General features: G+C 37.5%; 1 protein-coding gene across 2 annotated transcripts in view; it reads left to right on the top strand.

Annotated features, from left to right (window-relative positions):
- The window catches only part of atp8a1 (ATPase phospholipid transporting 8A1), a 117,642-nt gene that overhangs the window by 31,118 nt on the left and 67,147 nt on the right, over nucleotides 1-19,377 (top strand). For both annotated transcript variants that reach the window (XM_079630671.1, XM_079630672.1), the window contains exons 5-14: nucleotides 2,572-2,617; nucleotides 3,654-3,694; nucleotides 5,681-5,754; nucleotides 8,200-8,269; nucleotides 8,394-8,521; nucleotides 8,937-9,048; nucleotides 9,132-9,297; nucleotides 13,582-13,709; nucleotides 14,091-14,168; nucleotides 15,391-15,479. In XM_079630671.1, the coding sequence (XP_079486797.1) occupies nucleotides 2,572-2,617; nucleotides 3,654-3,694; nucleotides 5,681-5,754; nucleotides 8,200-8,269; nucleotides 8,394-8,521; nucleotides 8,937-9,048; nucleotides 9,132-9,297; nucleotides 13,582-13,709; nucleotides 14,091-14,168; nucleotides 15,391-15,479 (932 nt within the window). The remainder of the gene's footprint in view (nucleotides 1-2,571; nucleotides 2,618-3,653; nucleotides 3,695-5,680; nucleotides 5,755-8,199; nucleotides 8,270-8,393; nucleotides 8,522-8,936; nucleotides 9,049-9,131; nucleotides 9,298-13,581; nucleotides 13,710-14,090; nucleotides 14,169-15,390; nucleotides 15,480-19,377) is intronic.

Raw genomic sequence — 19,377 nt, forward strand, 5'->3', positions numbered from 1 at the left:
ATGCTTGCTGTAGATTTTATTCTCCTTTGCCCTCACAGCTGTTATATTATCTGAGTCAGTTTTTAGACTTTGTTCAGGTATACCTCCTTTACTCTTCCTGATAATTCAATCTCACACTCTCCGGTGATCACGTACACGGCAGAATGGATCTCACTCCCATTAGCTGAAACACTTTCCAGTCAATAAGCTTTTCTCTTTTTCCTGACCTGAACTATCGTCTCATTTACATTGTAAATGAATTCTAAGACCTCTTTACATAGAAATTTACATAGAGGAGTGAATACTGAGATAAAACCACCAGCCCAAGTGGATCCACCATAGTGCTGTGACCCTGAAATCAGAGCCTGCTCTCCCGGCTCCCTCTGGACAGCCATCCGATCACATCACGTTGGATGCTGTGGTCAGAATAACCAGCTCAGCATTTTATATGGGTCTCTGATGTGTTATTCAAATCTGAGAGGTCAAGACTAGCTCTGGAAGTGAAGGTCATTTGATAAATTCACCACTCTGCTGTCATGTACCGCTCTGCTGTGAATGGTCAGATGACCTTTGCTTTTTTCCCCACTTCAAATAAAAACAAGCTCTAGTATTTTAGAGGTATCCCATAAGGCGAGAAAAGGGCTTCTATTGTTACTAGCTAGCTACAATCTGTTCTAAAATGTAAATTATTCCTGTTACGACAGTTGAATTTTCAGCAACCATTCATTCTAATATCCTTCTAATATACTGATTTGGTGCTTAATAAACATTTAAAAAAAAACAATAATAATTGAAATGGCAAAGACGTGTCATCGACAAATGATTTCTGTTACTTTTGATACATTTTAATGCGTCTTTGCTGACTAAAAGTATTAATTTATAAAAAATATATATTTCTGTCCCCAAACGTTTAACAGTTGTCTAGTTTAAAATCACACTTTTTGTTTGGTACTTTCTTACTGTGTCTTATGTGCGTTTCAAAAGAAGCCAGCAGGCTCTGCTATAATCCTTAACTCGTCATAATCCGGCATCTCTAACAAAGACGGAGTCTAACAAAGAGGTGACGCACCAGTGCTCTCCACACCGTGGCCTGCTTATCAGCTGCACCCCACCGTACTCCGCTAATCCAGCTGGGATTTGGTGCTGCATCTTACCACAAACCCAAACTGCTGTCTCCTCTTCCCTTTGGGGCCTTGTTTTACTGTTACGTATTCCTTCCTCTTGCTCTTATGTTCACTGCAGACAAGACATCAGTTAGATTAGATGCATAATTAAATCATCGCTTCCCTCCACAGAGCCTGATCTCTGCTCTGTTGTGGTAAAGGAAAGAGTAGGGGAGATGGAAACTGAGGAGAGTGTGAGAAAGGGAAAGGCTGAGTTATCCAACACTGCACCAGAGGTGATGTGGATGATGAATGGGATGTGAGACCTGAGAACTTTTTCTTTCTCCTGCAGAGTCTGAGGGGAGGTCATGTGACATGGGCTGCTCAATAAACTCTCCAGTAATATGAATGAGGCTGTTTGTCACATTTCATATCCTTTTAATATAATATAAATTTGAGAGAGATACAAGAAGGGATAAAGGGAAAGGAAAAAGGCTGGAGAAATAGTCTCTTTAATGGCAGCCTGCAATGATTTTTTTTTAAAATTATCAACAGTTTTTATTTTTATTACCGGTATTTTATTTTAAACAGACATATTGTGTATATATATCAGGGTTATTTTAGCATTGAGTTCTGAGATGCTGTTATTTATATTCATATTGAATTCATTTTTATTTTTATATTTTCTGTTTTCATTCTAATTTTAAAGTTTTAGTAAAAAAATAAAAAGATCTGTAGTTTTTGTTCATTTGTTTTTCAGTTTTAGTTATTTGACATTTCTGCCATTTAGTTATTTTATGCATCAAGTTCTAAATAAAAGCCTAACCGCACATTAACCAGTCATCCTGGATGAATAGAGGTGACATGGGACATATTTTACCAGTGTTGGCCAGGAGGATAATTAGGCAATCAGAGAGCACTGGAGGCAAGAGCACAGATGTATACAGTATGTTGTGCTTTTAGAGGCTAATCGGGGTTTTCAGATCACTCTCACTCATTTGCATTTCAGTTTAAAGCAGGTCAAACAGCTCTTGTAATCTGGCACAGAAAAAAGTGCTTCAACAGACTCCTCTCTTTTCGATTAGCACAGTTTTATTGATCATTATACCTGTAAAACATTTTGCTAAATATTTATTTATTTTCTAAGAGGTTTTATTTTTTTCTTATGACTGTGTTGAATGCATGCTTTATTTACAATCTGGTAGTAATTGTGTGCTTGTAAAAGCCAATATACTGTAGTATACTTTTATTGTTGATATTTAGGGATTTTCTCTTCTTTACTTTCATGCTATATCCACTTGGTAAAGTTTTTTTAATATATATTTTAATTATTTTACTTATTTTATTGGAATTGGTCACATTTCTGATTACACTTTAGCAGAAAATTATAAAATCTAGATAATTCCATGTCCATATATCCATATAAGTTTTTTCAGTTGAGGCTCATTTGAATGTTTTTTTATTAGAATTTTTATTTGTTTGTTTTCAGAAACGTCACAAAGCTGATAATGTTGTTAACAAGAAAGAAACACAAGGTAAGACATTTGTTTGCTCACTGGTCTTCTTTAAAACCCCCATATATTTGTCTGATTAGCTCAATTTTCTTCCCTGATTTCCTATTGAAACAAAGTAGAGATGGGACGTAAACAATTTTTATATTTTTTTTAAATAGGCAGTAGCATTAGTTTGCCCTACAGGCTCGAGCTAGTTAAGAAATGTTCCTTCTAGAGAGCAATTGAATGGTAAAAGAATTAGACGTGCATAAGTAGAGGATGAGTCATCAGTGATTGGGCGAGAACCATTGATGCCAGGACTCTATTGGAATTGCTGATATACAGAAGGCTGCTTCCTACAGAAGGCTGTGTCCATCCTAGTCCAGTCCTTCACAGGCTTGTAGGCTAGAGTCCTCCTCAGCATTAAACCCTTGAATGAGACGGTATAGGAAGTGCGCAATGCTACGTCATAATGTTTCCGCCCCGTGGTCACTGCATAAAAATTGAAACTTCATTTTGGAAAAATGCTTTGTATTACAAATCTTTATATTAACTGGATTTTTATTAATACAGTAGAGTGAATGACAACCGTATGTGGTCTCCCAGTGGCTTGTGATTAATTGAAAAATTAAAAGTGATTAATTTACAGCAAAACAAAAGATAACATCTATTCTTTCCTTTCCGAATAAAACATAATTTTTGTCTTACATTTCATAATAAACTCAAACAAGCTCATACCGTTTCGGTTTCCTTCAGTTTTTGTTTCTGTGAATTTTAATATGTGCCAACTGGAATGAGGGTGATTTTAAGGTGGCAAAGGTTACGTCCGATACATCCTTCAAAACAGGCCAAATGAAGGACACGAAACGAAGGCTGCCTTCCAAGGATGCTTCAAACTACGTTGGCATTCAGTTAAATCGAAGTTTGATAATGTGGCTGCCGAGATTTGCAGCCTTCGTTGGATACAGCCTTCCGTTTGAGAAGCACCCATAGTATCGTGGTGTCTTAGTTCGTTCTTTCTTTTCTTTATATACTGCCTTTCCTGTTGGTGATTGTTCTCTCTTTCTCTCTTTTTCAGTATTGAGGAACGGCGCTTGGGAGATTGTACATTGGGAGAAGGTAATGCAGCTGATGTTCCCTCATACCGACTGCTTCAATGAGCTCCAGAATGAAAACAAGTTGACATACTCTTAGAAAGAGAGTGAGAGGAGTATGCATATAAAGATGCCCTCAGGTGTAAACCAGAGCAGGTTTGGTTTAAAAAACAAATGTGTTGGTGTTTTTTGTGGAGGGTACTCCCTCTCCAGTCTTTTTCTTTTGTTGATGCTCAACTCTCCTTTAGGTCGAGGCAAAGGTGTAGAATCTTGCCAGGGTGCCTCTTACATGTACGTGCGGTCACCATAGAGATCTTAATAAAGCCAGACACAGAGCAGCTTTTTAATGTGTTAATAGAGAGTAGAGCTAATTACCTTGACGGAAACACACAGCCCCATAATTATAATCGTAAGGCAAAAGGAAATGGCTGGAGATATAATTACCTGGTGACTAGGCACTCATTACTGTTAGTGCACATCTATATTAGTGCACATCTGCAAGAGGGCATTAACTTGTGCCCTGATGACCTCACAATGTCACAGAATAGGATGTGATGTCATCAACCATGACTTCTCACAGTTACTTCCTTTAGTATATTATTTTCTGAAGCGGCAATTCTTCTAAGTGCTGCTAGAATGGACAATTAAATAAAATAGCTTTCTGCTTTAGCTCTTATTAAATCTAGTTTTTTGGAGCCAGCCTTCTTGTCACCCATCATTTTATGAAACCACACTGTGACACTTTTGAATTACAGTGCACAGAATGAATAATGCATTTTTAATATGCTTAAATATGCACAAGTTTATATACCATTTATAAGTAGCTCTCCACTTCGAATCAAAATAGCAGCTACGAAGCAGCGTCCTCCTACTGGATTATGGCTAATAAGATGATTAAAAATGCAAATCCAAAAAGATAAATAGTTTATTTGTATCACAGAGGATGTTATTGATGAAATGGCCTCTTTTAAATGACAGGATCAAATGAGGGCTTATGTATGGATCCAAGCACTTCCTGAATGAAATATGTGAAATGCATCAAATATGAATGCATCTTTCTTGCCAGTGTCAGCCAGATGTATTTCCTTTAGTAATATATTATTTCTCTGCTTTTGCCAGTAGCTGCTAGTTTGATTTAAAGGTTTTGAATTGATAACTAGTTTGTGTCTTACAGGTTATGGTTGGAGACATAGTTAAAGTTAATGGCAAAGATTTCATACCAGCAGATGCTATACTGCTGTCGTCCAGGTAGACGAGTCCAGGTCATCAGAAGGGACCCTGTCCACTCTTATGCCCCTGTCTTACACTCAACACCCAAAGGAAGTGATGATTAATAGGCTAATAAGATAACCCTGAGATAAGGCCCAACAGTAAATCAATGCAGTGACATTATACTGTAAATGGTATCAAATTAGGTTTTCAAGATTCTGACATTGTTTACTTGCCTTATGTTGTTCCAAACCCAAAAGTTACACGGGTTTAGAAAGAATAAATGGCAGAATTTTCATTTTTGGGGGAGTCGTTCTTTAATGAGTTGAATAAGTCAAAATCAACACTTCCTTTTGCGGATGTTCGCTTATTGATTAATACTGACCTGATGACATTGATCAACATTATCCTCTTCACTGTCAAAATCCATTTGCCATTTGCCTCAAGTTGTCCCAAAGTTTCGAGGGTCTTTCAGACATGTATATCCAGTACAGAACAGTAATTTTGCATTTTAATTCTGTTTTTTTTCTCCACTTTACTGATGGTTTAGCTTGGTTCGAATGGGTTTTGAGCAGTGGACATTGTTTAGTTTTTTTTTCCTCTGTAAAGATTAAACATTTGTGTGTTTGTGTCTCTCTTCCCTGTCTTGGTCTGTGTGCTCTTTCTCCTCTATCCATCTTATGTCCTTTCCTTCCTCTCATCTCCACCTGTCACCCTCCCCTCCCACCTCATGTGATGAACAACCGTCTCCTGACTTCACTCGTGTCGCTCCCCTTGCGCCGGGACTGCTGTGTAAATTAAGGTTTCGGTAGGGGAGGTAGTCCGAGCAGCCAATGGAGATCACCTCCCAGCCGACCTCATCCTTCTGTCCTCCAGGTCGGTTTGCATGTGGGTCTAGTGGGAAGGGGGTGCACAGGTGGAAAGAATCTGTTACTCTAATATTTTGCTCTCTCCTTTATTTTTTTGCCTTTTGCTTTTTGTTTTTATCAGCTTTTGACGTTATTTCATTTTTATTTTTAGCCATGCTCTGATTGATGTTGTTGGGTTTTACTGCTGGGCGTTATACATTTTTCTGTCTGTATTCAAAAACTGTCTTTAAAAATGTTTGATGCGTATATCGATGTATATTACAGGAGTTAAGACCTCTAATATTTTACGGCATGTATACAGTATATTGGAATACACAGAGTAGTAAAAATATGATCATAATTTTACGTACCATAATTTTTTTTTTAAGGCTCATGCTTTCAAATTTGAGACAAGGATCACAAAAATAGTCTTTAGGAAACTTAATGGCCACATAAAAAGTTCATTGATTTCATTTTTATGTTAATACCACCAGCAGAATTATCCTCAATATGCCTTGTTGTATATTAAGTATGTTGTCAGCCACATCATAGCTGTGTGTCATTTCGAAGGCTGCGTCCTCCGGAGGTCACATTTGTAGGCTGCATATGTCATAAAGAATGTCTTATTTCAGAACAATAACCATTATAAAATTGGCTGTTATTTCTAGTGAAGCATAAATTGTTGTAATTTCTTAATGACTTTGGAATGTAGCGGTCAGTTTACTGAAATGAAGCAGCCTCATTGGCGTATGCAGCCTACAAATGTGACCTCCGGAGGACGGCTTTTTGGAAGGAGACGCAGCTCATGTGTCTGATAATTGTGGAATAAAATGGCCTATTTACAATATCACGCCTCCGTAAACTTAGATCATTGTTAGACCACTGTTAGGCATGAGATTCTTAAATTCGAGCACTAAAAATTAGTTGACTGGGCACAAATTTCTCAGAGGATAGCTCTGTTCATCCCCCAACAGAAAATACTGATGAAGCCCTTTTCTTTAAGCGGACAGTTGTGTATTACAGACCATTGTTTTATGCTGGAGATGCTTCAGCATGTGCACACAAGAAAAAACAAAGTGCTTCTCTAACAGAGAAAAAGGCCCATTGAATGACTGTAAATGTCACAGCTGTTTGCACAATGCATGGTTTCAGCAGGAGCTCGGACTCTGATTTGACTGTCTGCATGCGGTCACATCACCACAATGTAGAGTATTGTGATGTACCTTTATAGCAACTTGCATTGTTTGTACACCAAATCTGAGATATAATATTAATGTTCTTTCACTCAAAAAAACGTGACGTTTTGGTGGGGACTATTGACATCCATTTTTGTTTTGTATAGACCCAAAGCAGAACACTCTTTTCTGATAACTTGTTTAAGTAGTGTATGAGGACCAGCTTTTCCGTTGAAGCCTGCTATCGTTTATTAAAGGAGAGATGTGTAACAGCTTTGGCCCTGTGTACTCGCTATCCTGCTTTTACTCTTCTCTGTATTAATGCTGAATGTTCATTTGTCTGATGTGCTGCATCTTTCCTTTGTTGCATGTGGAGTATGTCACTAAAATAAAAACAGCAGAATGCATGGCCATAAACAAAGATGCATTGACTGAAAGTTTCCAAATGAGTGCAAAATGAAGGTTCTGAGGCTGTCCCATTAGAGCAATATTTTTTCGTTTTCAGTCCAAGTACTAAAATGCTTTATGCAGTTTGGGGAAATATGCTGCCCAGTGGATTTTCCTTACTGAAATAAGTAATCGCATACAATTTTAACAAAAAATGACTTGCTCTTGAAAACAAAGCATCTTTGATTATAGGGCTTCATTTAGCTGTTTAGTTTTGTATGAGGTGACCCAACTTTTAGTTATTACTAATTATATAGATTAAACTTGTTGTAGTTACATATTTTTTTATCAATGTCATTTAGTTGTTTTACAGAATATTTTTTAAAGATATACTACCGTTTAAAAGTCTCTTATGCTCACCAAGGCTGCATTTATTTGATTAAAAAACAGTAATATTGTGACACAGAATTACAAGTCGAAATAACTGTTTTCTATTTTAAAATTTAATTTACTACTGTGGTGGCAAAGCTGAATTTTCAGCATCATTACTCCAGTCTTCAATGTCACATGATTCCATACACAATCATTCTAATACGCTATTTATATATTTTTTTGTTTTTGTTGAAACCGTAATGCTTTTCAGTAGTCTTTGAGGAATATAAAGTTAAAAAGAACAGCATTTATTTGAAATGGAAATCATTTGTAACATTATAAATGTCTTTACTGTCATTTTTGATCAATTTAATGTGTCCTTGGAAAAAATGCAGACAAAATCTTACTGACCCCAAACTTTTTAACGGTAGTGTATAACTTTATATTAGTATTTCATATAGTTGATTAAACTGCAAAACATTCTTATGGTAGAGCCACAAGTAATCAATTATTTTCCATAATATTGCGTTTTATTCTAGTGAACCTCAAGGAATGTGCTACATTGAGACCTCAAATCTGGATGGAGAAACTAATCTCAAGATCAGACAGGTGAATTCTTTGTTCTTTTCATGTTATACCTGCTGTTATTATTGATTCTCTACAGTTCAGCTAGTTTATCAGTGTGAATTGTATTACTTTTTGTGTAAACATGGGTGTTTTTTGTTATACTCAGGGTCTGCAGATCACTACGGAGATTAAGGACATTGACAGTCTGATGCGTCTCTCCGGACGGATGGAATGTGAGAGTCCCAACAGACACCTCTATGAGTTTGTGGGCAATATTCGCCTGGATGGACACAGGTAAGAGAAGAGGAAAATTGCCTTGTAAAATTTTGCTTGAGGTGAAAAAGAAAAAGCAGAAATGCTGAGGCTGACTTCAGCCTTGTATTTTATTAGTCTGAAATATTGATGAGCATGAGACAAGTTAATTTCAGCAAGATGGATTCGATCGAAGTTGAAGAATTAAAATGACTCCCTGATACTTTTGAGGCAGACTATTAAAGGCAGGTTTAAAAGTGTATTGATGTTTAGCGCGGAACAAAGCTGCACTTTATACTATCACAAATTGTTGTTTTCTTTCAACCCACCTTGGTGCAGTTATTTGTATCAAACATCACATTCTCCTTCTGTTATGCTTAATGTTTTTGGTGGGATTCATTGTTTAAAGTTGTCGAATGGCGAAATAGTAAAATTGTCATGTTTGCTCCATATTTAGCACTCTACCACTGGGTCCTGATCAGATCTTGCCGCGAGGAGCTCAACTCAGGAACACACAGTGGGTGCACGGTATCGTGGTCTACACAGGACACGACACCAAACTCATGCAGGTGAGTTGTCCGTTTCAGTCCACTTCAGTCATATCCCAAATCCAGCTTTATTCTGAGAAACCATGATGATTTGTGTCCTCCAGAACTCCACACGCCCGCCTCTGAAGCTTTCCAATGTGGAGCGCATCACCAACTTTCAGATCCTCGTGCTTTTCGGCTGTCTCTTGGCCATCTCGTTGGTTTGCTCCATCGGCCAGACCATCTGGAAGTATCAGTACGGCAATGACGCCTGGTACATGGATCTCAACTGTAAGAACCAGACCCCCCCTTCCTTCTGTCATGCTAGACCGCTTGCGCGTCTATGTGTGCTTTCATTTTTTTCGTCAGTAATTTTTGTCTTCCCTCTATGTAACATGCAACAAATATGCATTGCATATGTGAATATTTGTCAATAAAAAGGGAAAGGAGAATCTTTCCCTTTTAGTTCTAATATGCATAGACACGTGAATGTATAAATGGTTGAATATCACAAACGCTGCTGTACTATTTTTCGTTCGTTTTGTTATCAGCTTCCTTTCTAACATTCTGTTTGGTTTGTGTTTTTTGTTTCTTTGTTGTTGTCATTTTCTTAACAGCTCCAGGTAACAACCATTTAAAACCCTTGGCCATCTGTGAATGACCCCTCCTTACTAACCCCTAACTGAAGCTCAGCTTTTGCTAAGCTACCGAAGCCACTTATATGGTTGCCCTACTTTGAAAGGGTAATTGCAGAGGACTGCACACACACACACCAGGAATCCAGTGATAGGTTTTCCCCTCCAGCTCTACACTGTGTAGACCCTCTTTAATGCCTGATGTCAAAAACGTGCCTCCCCTTCCTTTATTTTGGTGACACGTTAAACACTTCGCAAGCTCAGGCTTCGGCCACGCCAGCGTCCTTTTGCTCGTGCCTAACTAATGAGGTATGACAGGAAGCCTCGGACCCAAAGAAACACTCGTGGAGAGGAGCAAGTTACCCAAGGGCCCTGTCAGAGCAAGAGTTTGAAATGTATTCCCGTGTAGAAACAGAAGACCCTGGAGGTCAAACCGTGACATTTTCTAAATGCCCCCCTTTTCCTCTTACCCACCTCCTCCTCGTTCTGCTGCGTTTGTTTTACTGGTGCTGACAGACGAGGCTGAAAAGGCTCAGCTCTGGAGGAGATGAGCAAATCCATGCTAATAGACTTAATGTTTGGATTGTAAAAGTTCGACATTAAGAAATACAACACTGCCATTAATTTTTAATGAATAGTGATGGGAACATCTGTTGTGCGCCTGGAGCATCGCAGGTGATTGAAAAAGAGAAAAATAGACAATTTTGCGCACCAACGAGATGCGAAAATGTTACATTTGCGTCGGGAGCCACTTGCAAATTGATTAACATGTCACCACCATCATTATTCTTGATTTAAATAGGAGGGGCTGTTTGTGTCCAAATCGATCGCAGCTTGTTTTATGGCCTACACGGTTCCCTACTTGGTATGCTCTGCGAGTTCTTTGAAAATGTTGTCAAATGCTGAGATGCACCACCGTGAATGCTGGGTCCCATCTGTAATTATTCACATCCACCGCAATCATTTGGAAAGGAAATATCAATGATGTTGGGCGTCATGTGAGGTAACAGTGAGGTCATAAAGCAGGTATCCATCATGAAATTGATTATTCCTCTAAAGGAGGGGGACTTAGTCTTCTATGTTTGTTGTTTGCCATCCTAGTGGAGCCGTAAAAGCGAGAGGTGGCATTGATTTGTTGTTTACATGCTTTTGCTGGTGATATTTACGATATAAACCAAGGGAACTTCCTGCTCTTCAGTCAGAGGTATGATCAAGATGGTTCATAATACCTGGAGGGAACTACACTACCATTCAAAATTCAGTTTTGCCATCACAGAAAAATAAATATTTTAATAATATTTTAAAATGTATTAAAATAGAAAATCATTGTTTTAAATTGTAATAATATCTCACAATATTACTGTTTTACTGTATTTTTGATCAAATTAAAGCAGCCTTGCTGAACCCCAAACTTTTGAATGGTAGTTAGTTATCTATTTAGTATTCCTATTTATTTCAGTGCTAGTTGCACAAGTAAGATATTTGAAAACTACTTAGTCTGAATACCGACTACCTTTAAATGGGTGTCAATGTAGAAAATACTTTTTGCAGCAAGATGGTGTAGTTACAACATCTGCAAACTAACTGGGTCAGGCTAACCAGCCAACTCTTGGCCTCTTGGGCATGATTGCATCTGTTTGGTTTTGTTCTGCTGGACATCAGGATAGGATTCATCCCCAGAGGTGAAAACAATGCAGTATGCTTTAAGGTTTCCAGATTGGGTTAGCAGGCGTACACAGGGCGATGAATACACACCTTCCACTCATTAAACTAAGCATCGCACACTTCAAGCAGATGAGTAATTATTCATAATAAATAATTCATTTGACTTTGAACCCCTGTGACGTTTTGGCTTTGGCTTCTGTCCCAGTAAGTATCCGAACCAATGCACATGGCTCTATGCAGATTGAGCTGCAGTCATTTGTTATGCATTCACACCACCTGCAACAACAGTCACCCATGTTGAACTCCTGACCATGAAATAACAGGTAGCAGGTTTTGTGCTGCACAAATGCTGACGGGTGTCTTGAGAAGTGCTGACCCTACAGCGCGACTCCTTGCTGCACTGATGTCACTGGACCTGCAGTAGTTTAGAGAGAGACGTGCATCTAGCACTGCATCTTCCACTGCTTCGGGATGCTGCTGTGAGCATGTGCAGATTGGTGGATAGATATTAATGATTAGCCTTTGTCTCATTTAAACTCATTTATATTGAATGCAGAGAAAGGATTTATTGCTGACTTTTGTTAGGTGTAGTTTTTGACCCATATTTATAGCGGTTTATAAAGGCTACATAGAAATTGTTTCAAAACAGCTTTACAATAATTAACAGGACTAGAAGAGTCTTAAGACTAGATGACTGCAAGAAATTAAGAAATGACTGTCAAGCAAGAAACATGTCGTTTACTCTTAGTATGTACTCTTAGTAGTGCTTAGTAGTTCCTTAGTATTTAAGTATTTACTTAAGTATTAAGTATTTCCAGTGCAGCAAAAATCTTCCAACAGGAAAGGTCTTCTTCAACCGACAAACTAGAGACCGTTTCAAACCTTCCAAATTATTGAAATATCTCTAAATGTCACATCTCTCTTTTCGGCTTCATATTATGGGAAGGTACTTTGGACTGAGTCCCCCTCCTTTACATTGAAATATCCAAACTGATTGTCTTCCTTCCCACCACTAGCCAAATCCTCTTCCTCTCTGTGTGAGTCAGTTCCAATAGCAGTTGTATGATTGCCCAGCCTCTTTAGTTCTATGATTCTGTATGGGAAAGCACTCCCTCTCCTCCTAACTGCTCATAAAGAGCATTATTGCATTCTGCGGACCCCCCTCCCCCTCCCCAGGTAAAGCTTTTTATTAATACTTAAAGTCAACATGAAATCAAAATTAAACCCATTTACTTTAACACGTTGGTCTCACCATTTCATCAGTGGTTAATGTTAACCAATAGCCAAAATATTAATTTTATGGGTACGCTAAAAAAAAATCTTACAGACCTTTTGAATGGTAGTTATTTAGAAAAAAAGTCTTAAAGATGCATTTATTTGATTGTAAAAACAGTAATATTGTGAAATATTATCTTTTTCTGTTTTAATATATTTTAATGTAATTTATTATTTTATTATTTCAGCATCATTACTCCAGTCTTCAGTGTCACATGATTCTCCAGAAATCATTCTAATATACTGATTTGGTGCTCAAGAAACATTTTATTATTATCAATATTGAAACCAGGTGGTACTTCATATTTTTCAGGACTCTTTGATGAATTGGAAGTTCAAAAAGGATAGCATTTATTTGAAATAGAAAAAATTGGTAACATTGTAAATGTTAAAGTGCGTCCTTGTTGAATAGAAGTTTTTTTTATTTTTTTTTATTGACCCCAATCAATTGAGCAGTTAGGGTTAGAAGTAAAATGGGTTGTGAATGTTGTTTCATGTTGACTTTAATTCTATGTCTGAGCTGTCTTGTGTCTGTGGTCTTGTTTTTATCAATTACACTTTTTTGTTTCTCTTTGTGCTGCTCTTTGTTAAATTTGGAAATCATGATCACCCACCCCAGTGCATTGTGGGTTAATGTGTTGCTTTGAATTTTGCCCATATTGCCAAGGCTTCTGCTATGATGTCAAAGACTCGAGTCTCAGTTTAGCTATTAATTAATGGAGACCTAATTGGAGAATTGAATGTAAATTTGATAAATTCTTATCGGAGAGATTGGTTGAAAGAGTTGAATTTGCTCAGATTAGTGTTTGCACAATGCTCACACAACGCTAGTGGAGCATTGTGGAAACGTTGCAAATTAGACCAGATGAGCTTGTGGCATTGTTCTTCCATCATCCCTCCCCAGTCCACCCCATCCCATCATGCCTTTCATTGCTCAGAAACCTGTCTGTCACCTCACTTCCACTCTCTCCTCTTCCTTCCCTCACTCTTCTTTTTCCAGATGGTGGAGCAGCTAATTTTGGCCTGAACTTCCTCACCTTCATCATCCTCTTCAACAACCTGATTCCCATCAGTCTTCTGGTGACTCTAGAGGTCATCAAGTTCGTCCAGGCTTTCTTCATCAACTGGGTGAGTGCGAGTCTGAGCCACAAGAGATGTTCCTGCTTGATGAATCTGCTGTCTTTGAAATGCAGACTGCTTAAACCTCCGGGGCCAATCCCAGAAAACTTCACAGCCCAAACGAAAGTGGAGCTTTATCAAAATAACCCATATGAAGATGCCAAAATTAGATTTAGGGCAGGGCGCTTAAAGCACACAGACACTGCTTTTAAATGCAGTAGAGTTTTGAGTTCCCACTGAATGGCAAGACTTTTGAGTGAAGGTTGTTTTGATTGACAGAGTATGAAAATATCATTTTAAACTGTTAGTCATGTTTTGGTGTCCAGATGGCAAGGTATTAATACAAAATGGTTGTGAATATTAATTCTGCTTGGTGACACTGTATTTTAGGACACTGACATGCTGTATGAAGTCACCAACACACCAGCTATGGCCCGGACATCAAACCTGAATGAGGAGTTGGGACAGGTACTGCTTGTCCTTAATTTCAGAAATAAACAAAAGGGGATGAATGAAAATGAAAAATGAAACCAATATTTGAATTTGATTTAACTTTGCCGTCATCTAACAATCAGTTAACCTTTAAAAACACTTCACTTGTAGCCTTTAAAATGATTAATTTGACTTATTTTGTGTTTTATTAGATTTATTAATACAAAATACAGATTTGTACTATCTACTATCTAATTTGACTATATTCTATTCATCAGTTATCAGCCATAATATCAGTTATCAGGAATTTATTAGGGAATACATCCTAATGCCAGTTAATATAATGAAGACCTACTTTTTGCTGTCGGGTTAATTCCTGGCTTTAAAGGGTTAGTTCACCCAAATCGGAAAATTCTGTCATTATTTTCTCATGTCTTTACAAACCCGTAAGACTTTCGTTAATGTTTGGAACACAAATGAAGATATTTTTAATGAAATCAATAGGCACAGTCACAGGCTACTACCACTTTGACGGTTCAAAAAGTTAATTAAGAGATCGTAAAATTAATCCATATGAATTGATTGGTTTAGTCTATAAATCTGTACATTTTCTGAAGCGACACATCATTTAATGTGATGAACAGATTGAATTTATGCTTTTATCCACATATAAACATTAATCAGTGAACATAAACAGAAGCTCAACCGAAACTGCTTTACACAAGAGAACAAACCTCATTGGTTCTTGCAGAAGCTCAAACATGCTGTGTAACACGAGAATTAACCTCATTGGTTCTCGCATGCTTGAGCTTTTATTTACCATAACTGATGTGTGCGTTAATTAATTAAATTAAATTAAATCTGTTCATCATATAAAGCAAATTTTTTTTTCAGAAAATTTGGACTGAACCACTCAATTCATATCGATTAGTTTTACAATCTCTTTATTAACTTTTTGAAACGTAAAAATGGTAGTTGCTTAGACTTTCAATGGAGGGACAGAAAGCTCTCAGATTTCATCAAAAATATCTTCATTTGTGTTCTGAAGACAAACGAAAGTCTTATAGGTTTAGAAACTACATGAAGGTGAGTGAATGATGACAGAATTAAAATTTTGGGGTGAACTAACCCTTTAAATGTCGCTTTTGTTTCGCTCTGAATAAGTTGCATTATGGAAGTAAAATGGGTTGAATACATTTACTTTAAGTCTGCTTACCTGTTTTACTGTAGTTTATCGCTCTCTCTTTCCTAAAACCAGGTGAAGTACATCTTTTCGGACAAGACGGGCACCCTGACCTGCAACGTCATGCAGTTTAAGAAGTGCACAATTGCAGGCGTGGCCTATGGGTAAGGCTCTGTTTCACATTGCTTTCATAATCAATAGAGTGTACATCTGGCTCTAGCTGTCTTGTCCTCAGCTCCCTTGTTAGCAGCTGCCTCGATGCTTCCCTGCACAGCCAGAGTGATTCTATAAATATCAGAAAAGGGGACTCGCAGATTTTCTTCCTTTTTTTACATGCTTCAATAGGAACACAGCGTTTCAGGTTGACTATTTGTCTAATTTGGGACGTTTTTATGGGGCATGCAATGTATATGTCTGTTCTAAAACTAGATGTAGAACATTTTGTGAGGTTTTACACAGTTGTATTTATAAGCCTAAAGTGTTGTGAAAGATTAGATTAGATTAGATCCATTGTGCTCCAGCTGATGCTATGTGAGTGTTTTTGATGAAATGTTCATCAGCATGCTCAGCATGTGGCAGATGAGACAATGATGGCATAGCTCTCTTCCATATCTGTGTCTTTCCTTCTCACCAGATAGATTTTATGATCACAGTGATGTTTATGGTAAGCAGTTTACGAAAGATGAGGCGTATTGGGCAAGGTCACGTCGGGGCCACGGCACTGAGATTATTGGATGTTTACATGCACAAGGACTCTAGATCTTATCACAGACACGCCAACCATCACAAAATACAACCTTGTATTCACATTCATGCTTAATAGTGCCTCTATACATTCTGCATTCAGAGAATAAAGCACATGGCAGCCGTATCAGAGATGAATCTAAATGATCTGTGCTCCAGCATTAGGAGCAGCATTAATCCTATTAACTCAATTAAAACTCTTCTGAGATCAGGAGATTCAAGAGGCAGTTCCAGTGTGACACTTAAAGGAAAACACTTACTGGACATATTAAATTCATAAGCAAAGATGCATTCAGTTGATTTTAAAAAAGAAGTGTTAATAAAAATGACTGACCCCAAACTTTTGAACAGTGTGATGTTTGAACGTTCGTACATTAAGTTTAAGAGAATATATAACCAGCAAGTCAAAGCAAGGTCATGCAGTATGAAGGTCATTCTACATCCTTGACCTTTGCACCAGGCTAAGTTACAATGCTGATGCCTCCTAAGCCAGCATAGTTCCTGAAGCCATTTTTCTAGATATTTCTTTCTACATAGAGGAGGGATCCCTCTGCTTATCCATTGGTGAAGTCAGCATGGTACCCGTTTATTCTCTCATAAGTATGTTATACAGCTCTTTTACGTTTGCAAACTGGGCTACTGTATATTTCAGAAGTGAGTAGTCCTCCACCTCCTGAATATTGATGCCATCTTTTATCAGCTTCAAATAAACTTGGTCCCGTTTGATGATGCATCCCTCCTCTTCCCCCACATCTCCTCTTGCTGGGCGTCGGAGCGAGTACAGCCACCGCACCAAGTCATTGATGTTTTTGAAGCGTGACATCTTTTCTTGCAGTGAGTGGAGAAACTTGGTGCAAGCCCAAAGGAAGAGTTTGATGTGAAATGTAGCCTAGATTTTTGACTTGACATGTTTGTCGGACTGGAAAAACCAACATGCTGCTAGTGTAGCATGCTGGAGCTCTGGTGTTAATGTTGAGATGAGCTGACGTCTTTCCACTAGACCTTGCATTTTATGTCTCTCTTGAGTTTCTGTCCCAGTTGAATTTCTTGAATTTCTCAGATTTTTCGTTCACATGTCTTCATTGAAAACTCTCCCCATTGACACAAAAAAAATCTCAAGGCATCTCCTGAATCCACAGTGACTACACTAACAACACCACATAATTGTATGTCTCAATTGTTAATTTACACTCTTAAACCAATCTCGTTCATTTAGTAAACAAAGGTTTGGTCTGCCTGTGTCATGTAGACCAAGAGGTTGAAAAGTTTTGATATGATATCTTATCTTTGACTTAAACTTATTTTATTTAAGCTAATTTTAACATTTCTAGTTTTTGTCTAATATTTGATTTCGCTTTTGTTTAAATTAAAATGTTTAATAGTTTTTGTTAACAATAACAACACTGTACAGTAGACTTGAATGTTTTTTGTTTTTTTTTGCACACGTGCTGGTGTCTCTGTCAACATTGGACCGTTTTCTGTCCTCATAGTCTTAATTTCAGACATTAAAATAATAGCCATGTGTCTCACGTAAAACAAAGATTTGACAGTCACAAAAGGGTGCGATGTGTTTTGGCCCCCCATGACTCTTTCCCCCCTCCGCTTGTGTTAGGTTGCACAGCTAATTAAGTAGAACCGTAATTAATGAGGAAATCCCTTTGGCTGAAGATGTTAATTAATTTAATGAGATTTCATGGAGACATGATGGCCAAAGTGCTCTTTAGCCCTCAGCACTAGAGGAAATTATTGTATCTGATATCATTTTTTTTCAAAATTTTTTGCTTTTGGAACTGTCATAACTGCATTTGGGTTGTAAAGCTGGGCAGTCTTTCTTGGATAATTTGCACTTCCTTTTCTTATTTATAGGCCTACATCAGGGTCTCCTCTGGCCCCATCTCCTTAACTTATTAAAAACACATTAACATGTGTGGCCTGGATCTAGCTTGGCATATTACCTAATAACATTATCTCATGTGTGTGTATGCCAGTGATTTAAGAAGAAACTGTTGTAGGAGCATAGAGTGTAGTCTCATTGGATGTAGTCTCAGGCAGAGACATAGAATGATTGACAAACAAGACGATTATATGGTGCAGTAGCAGGAGTGCGCTTCTTGTTCATTGTTTGTGAATTGTTGTGTGTGAATGTCCAGCTGTACTCACCCCACCCCCAAATGTCTGTTAGACATGATCTCCTCTGTGCAATGAACGTGGAATCTGATAAACATTACCCATTTACATGTAGGTCAGGTGGTATGAGGGGGTCTGAATCCATATTGTCATAATAAGAGAAACAAAATATATACTATTTGTCTATATTATTGTACTGCTAAATTGCCAAGTATATTCATTTACCATCCACGTTTTTATTTTGGAGCAACTTTCAAGACAATATAAAAAAATTTTTAAATGCTGCAGTCATTTCAGCATTTTTAGTATTTTAGTAAAAATAAAAAATAAAATTAAAGTCATATATGATTTTATGGAATGGAATTTTTTTTTGGAACATTTAGACGAAAGATAAAACGAAATGTAAAAAAATTATATTTAAATGCTTTTATGAGCTAAGCACTGTAGTTTTATTGTGGAGGGCAAAACAATGCAATGCTACAAATAAACATTTCTCAATATCCCTATATATGTATTGTATTAAATACTCAGATATTAACATAATTTTTTTTTTATTGAATATTCAAGTAAACCTCAGTTTCTTCTGTCCAATATGTGTTCATCTTGAAATATTGCTAACAATATACTGTATAACTTATTATTATGTTTACTTCATAAACATTTCTTAAATATTTCACAGAAAACCGACACATGTATCACAACCTGAAGGGGAATGTTTTATGATACTAAAAAGGATTTTACTGGATAAAAGTATGAACTATCAATTTGATGACAGAAGGCATGTAATAGATTGTGTACTACAGGTTTTTCAGCACAATTTTGATTATGTTGGTAATTTAGGTCTTTTAGGTAAATTTGATTCCAACTTTGATTTCGGTTCATTGCAATATGGAGGTTTTGTTTTTGACTGACAAGACTGGATTTAGGCCTCAAGAGTCTATTGTGGATCTGGTCTTGACTCCAATTCTTGTTTGAACCTGCAACATTAACAGCCATAATCTTTACCAACTAGGCTGGACCGCCTTTTTAGCAAGTGCTTTTGAGAGTGTCTGTTTGAAGTGAGCTGAGGTAGTGCAGTTCTGCAGGGATACTTTGGTGCAAGTCTCACAGGTACCCTACTGCTTCCCTCTTCTTTCTCTATCTTGTTGCTCTAAGCTCTTTTTCTCAGTAACAACCCAAAAGGGTCTGACA

The sequence above is a fragment of the Phoxinus phoxinus genome (genome assembly GCF_949152265.1).
Source record: "Phoxinus phoxinus genome assembly, chromosome: 12".
Taxonomy (NCBI): Eukaryota; Metazoa; Chordata; class Actinopteri; order Cypriniformes; family Leuciscidae; genus Phoxinus; species Phoxinus phoxinus.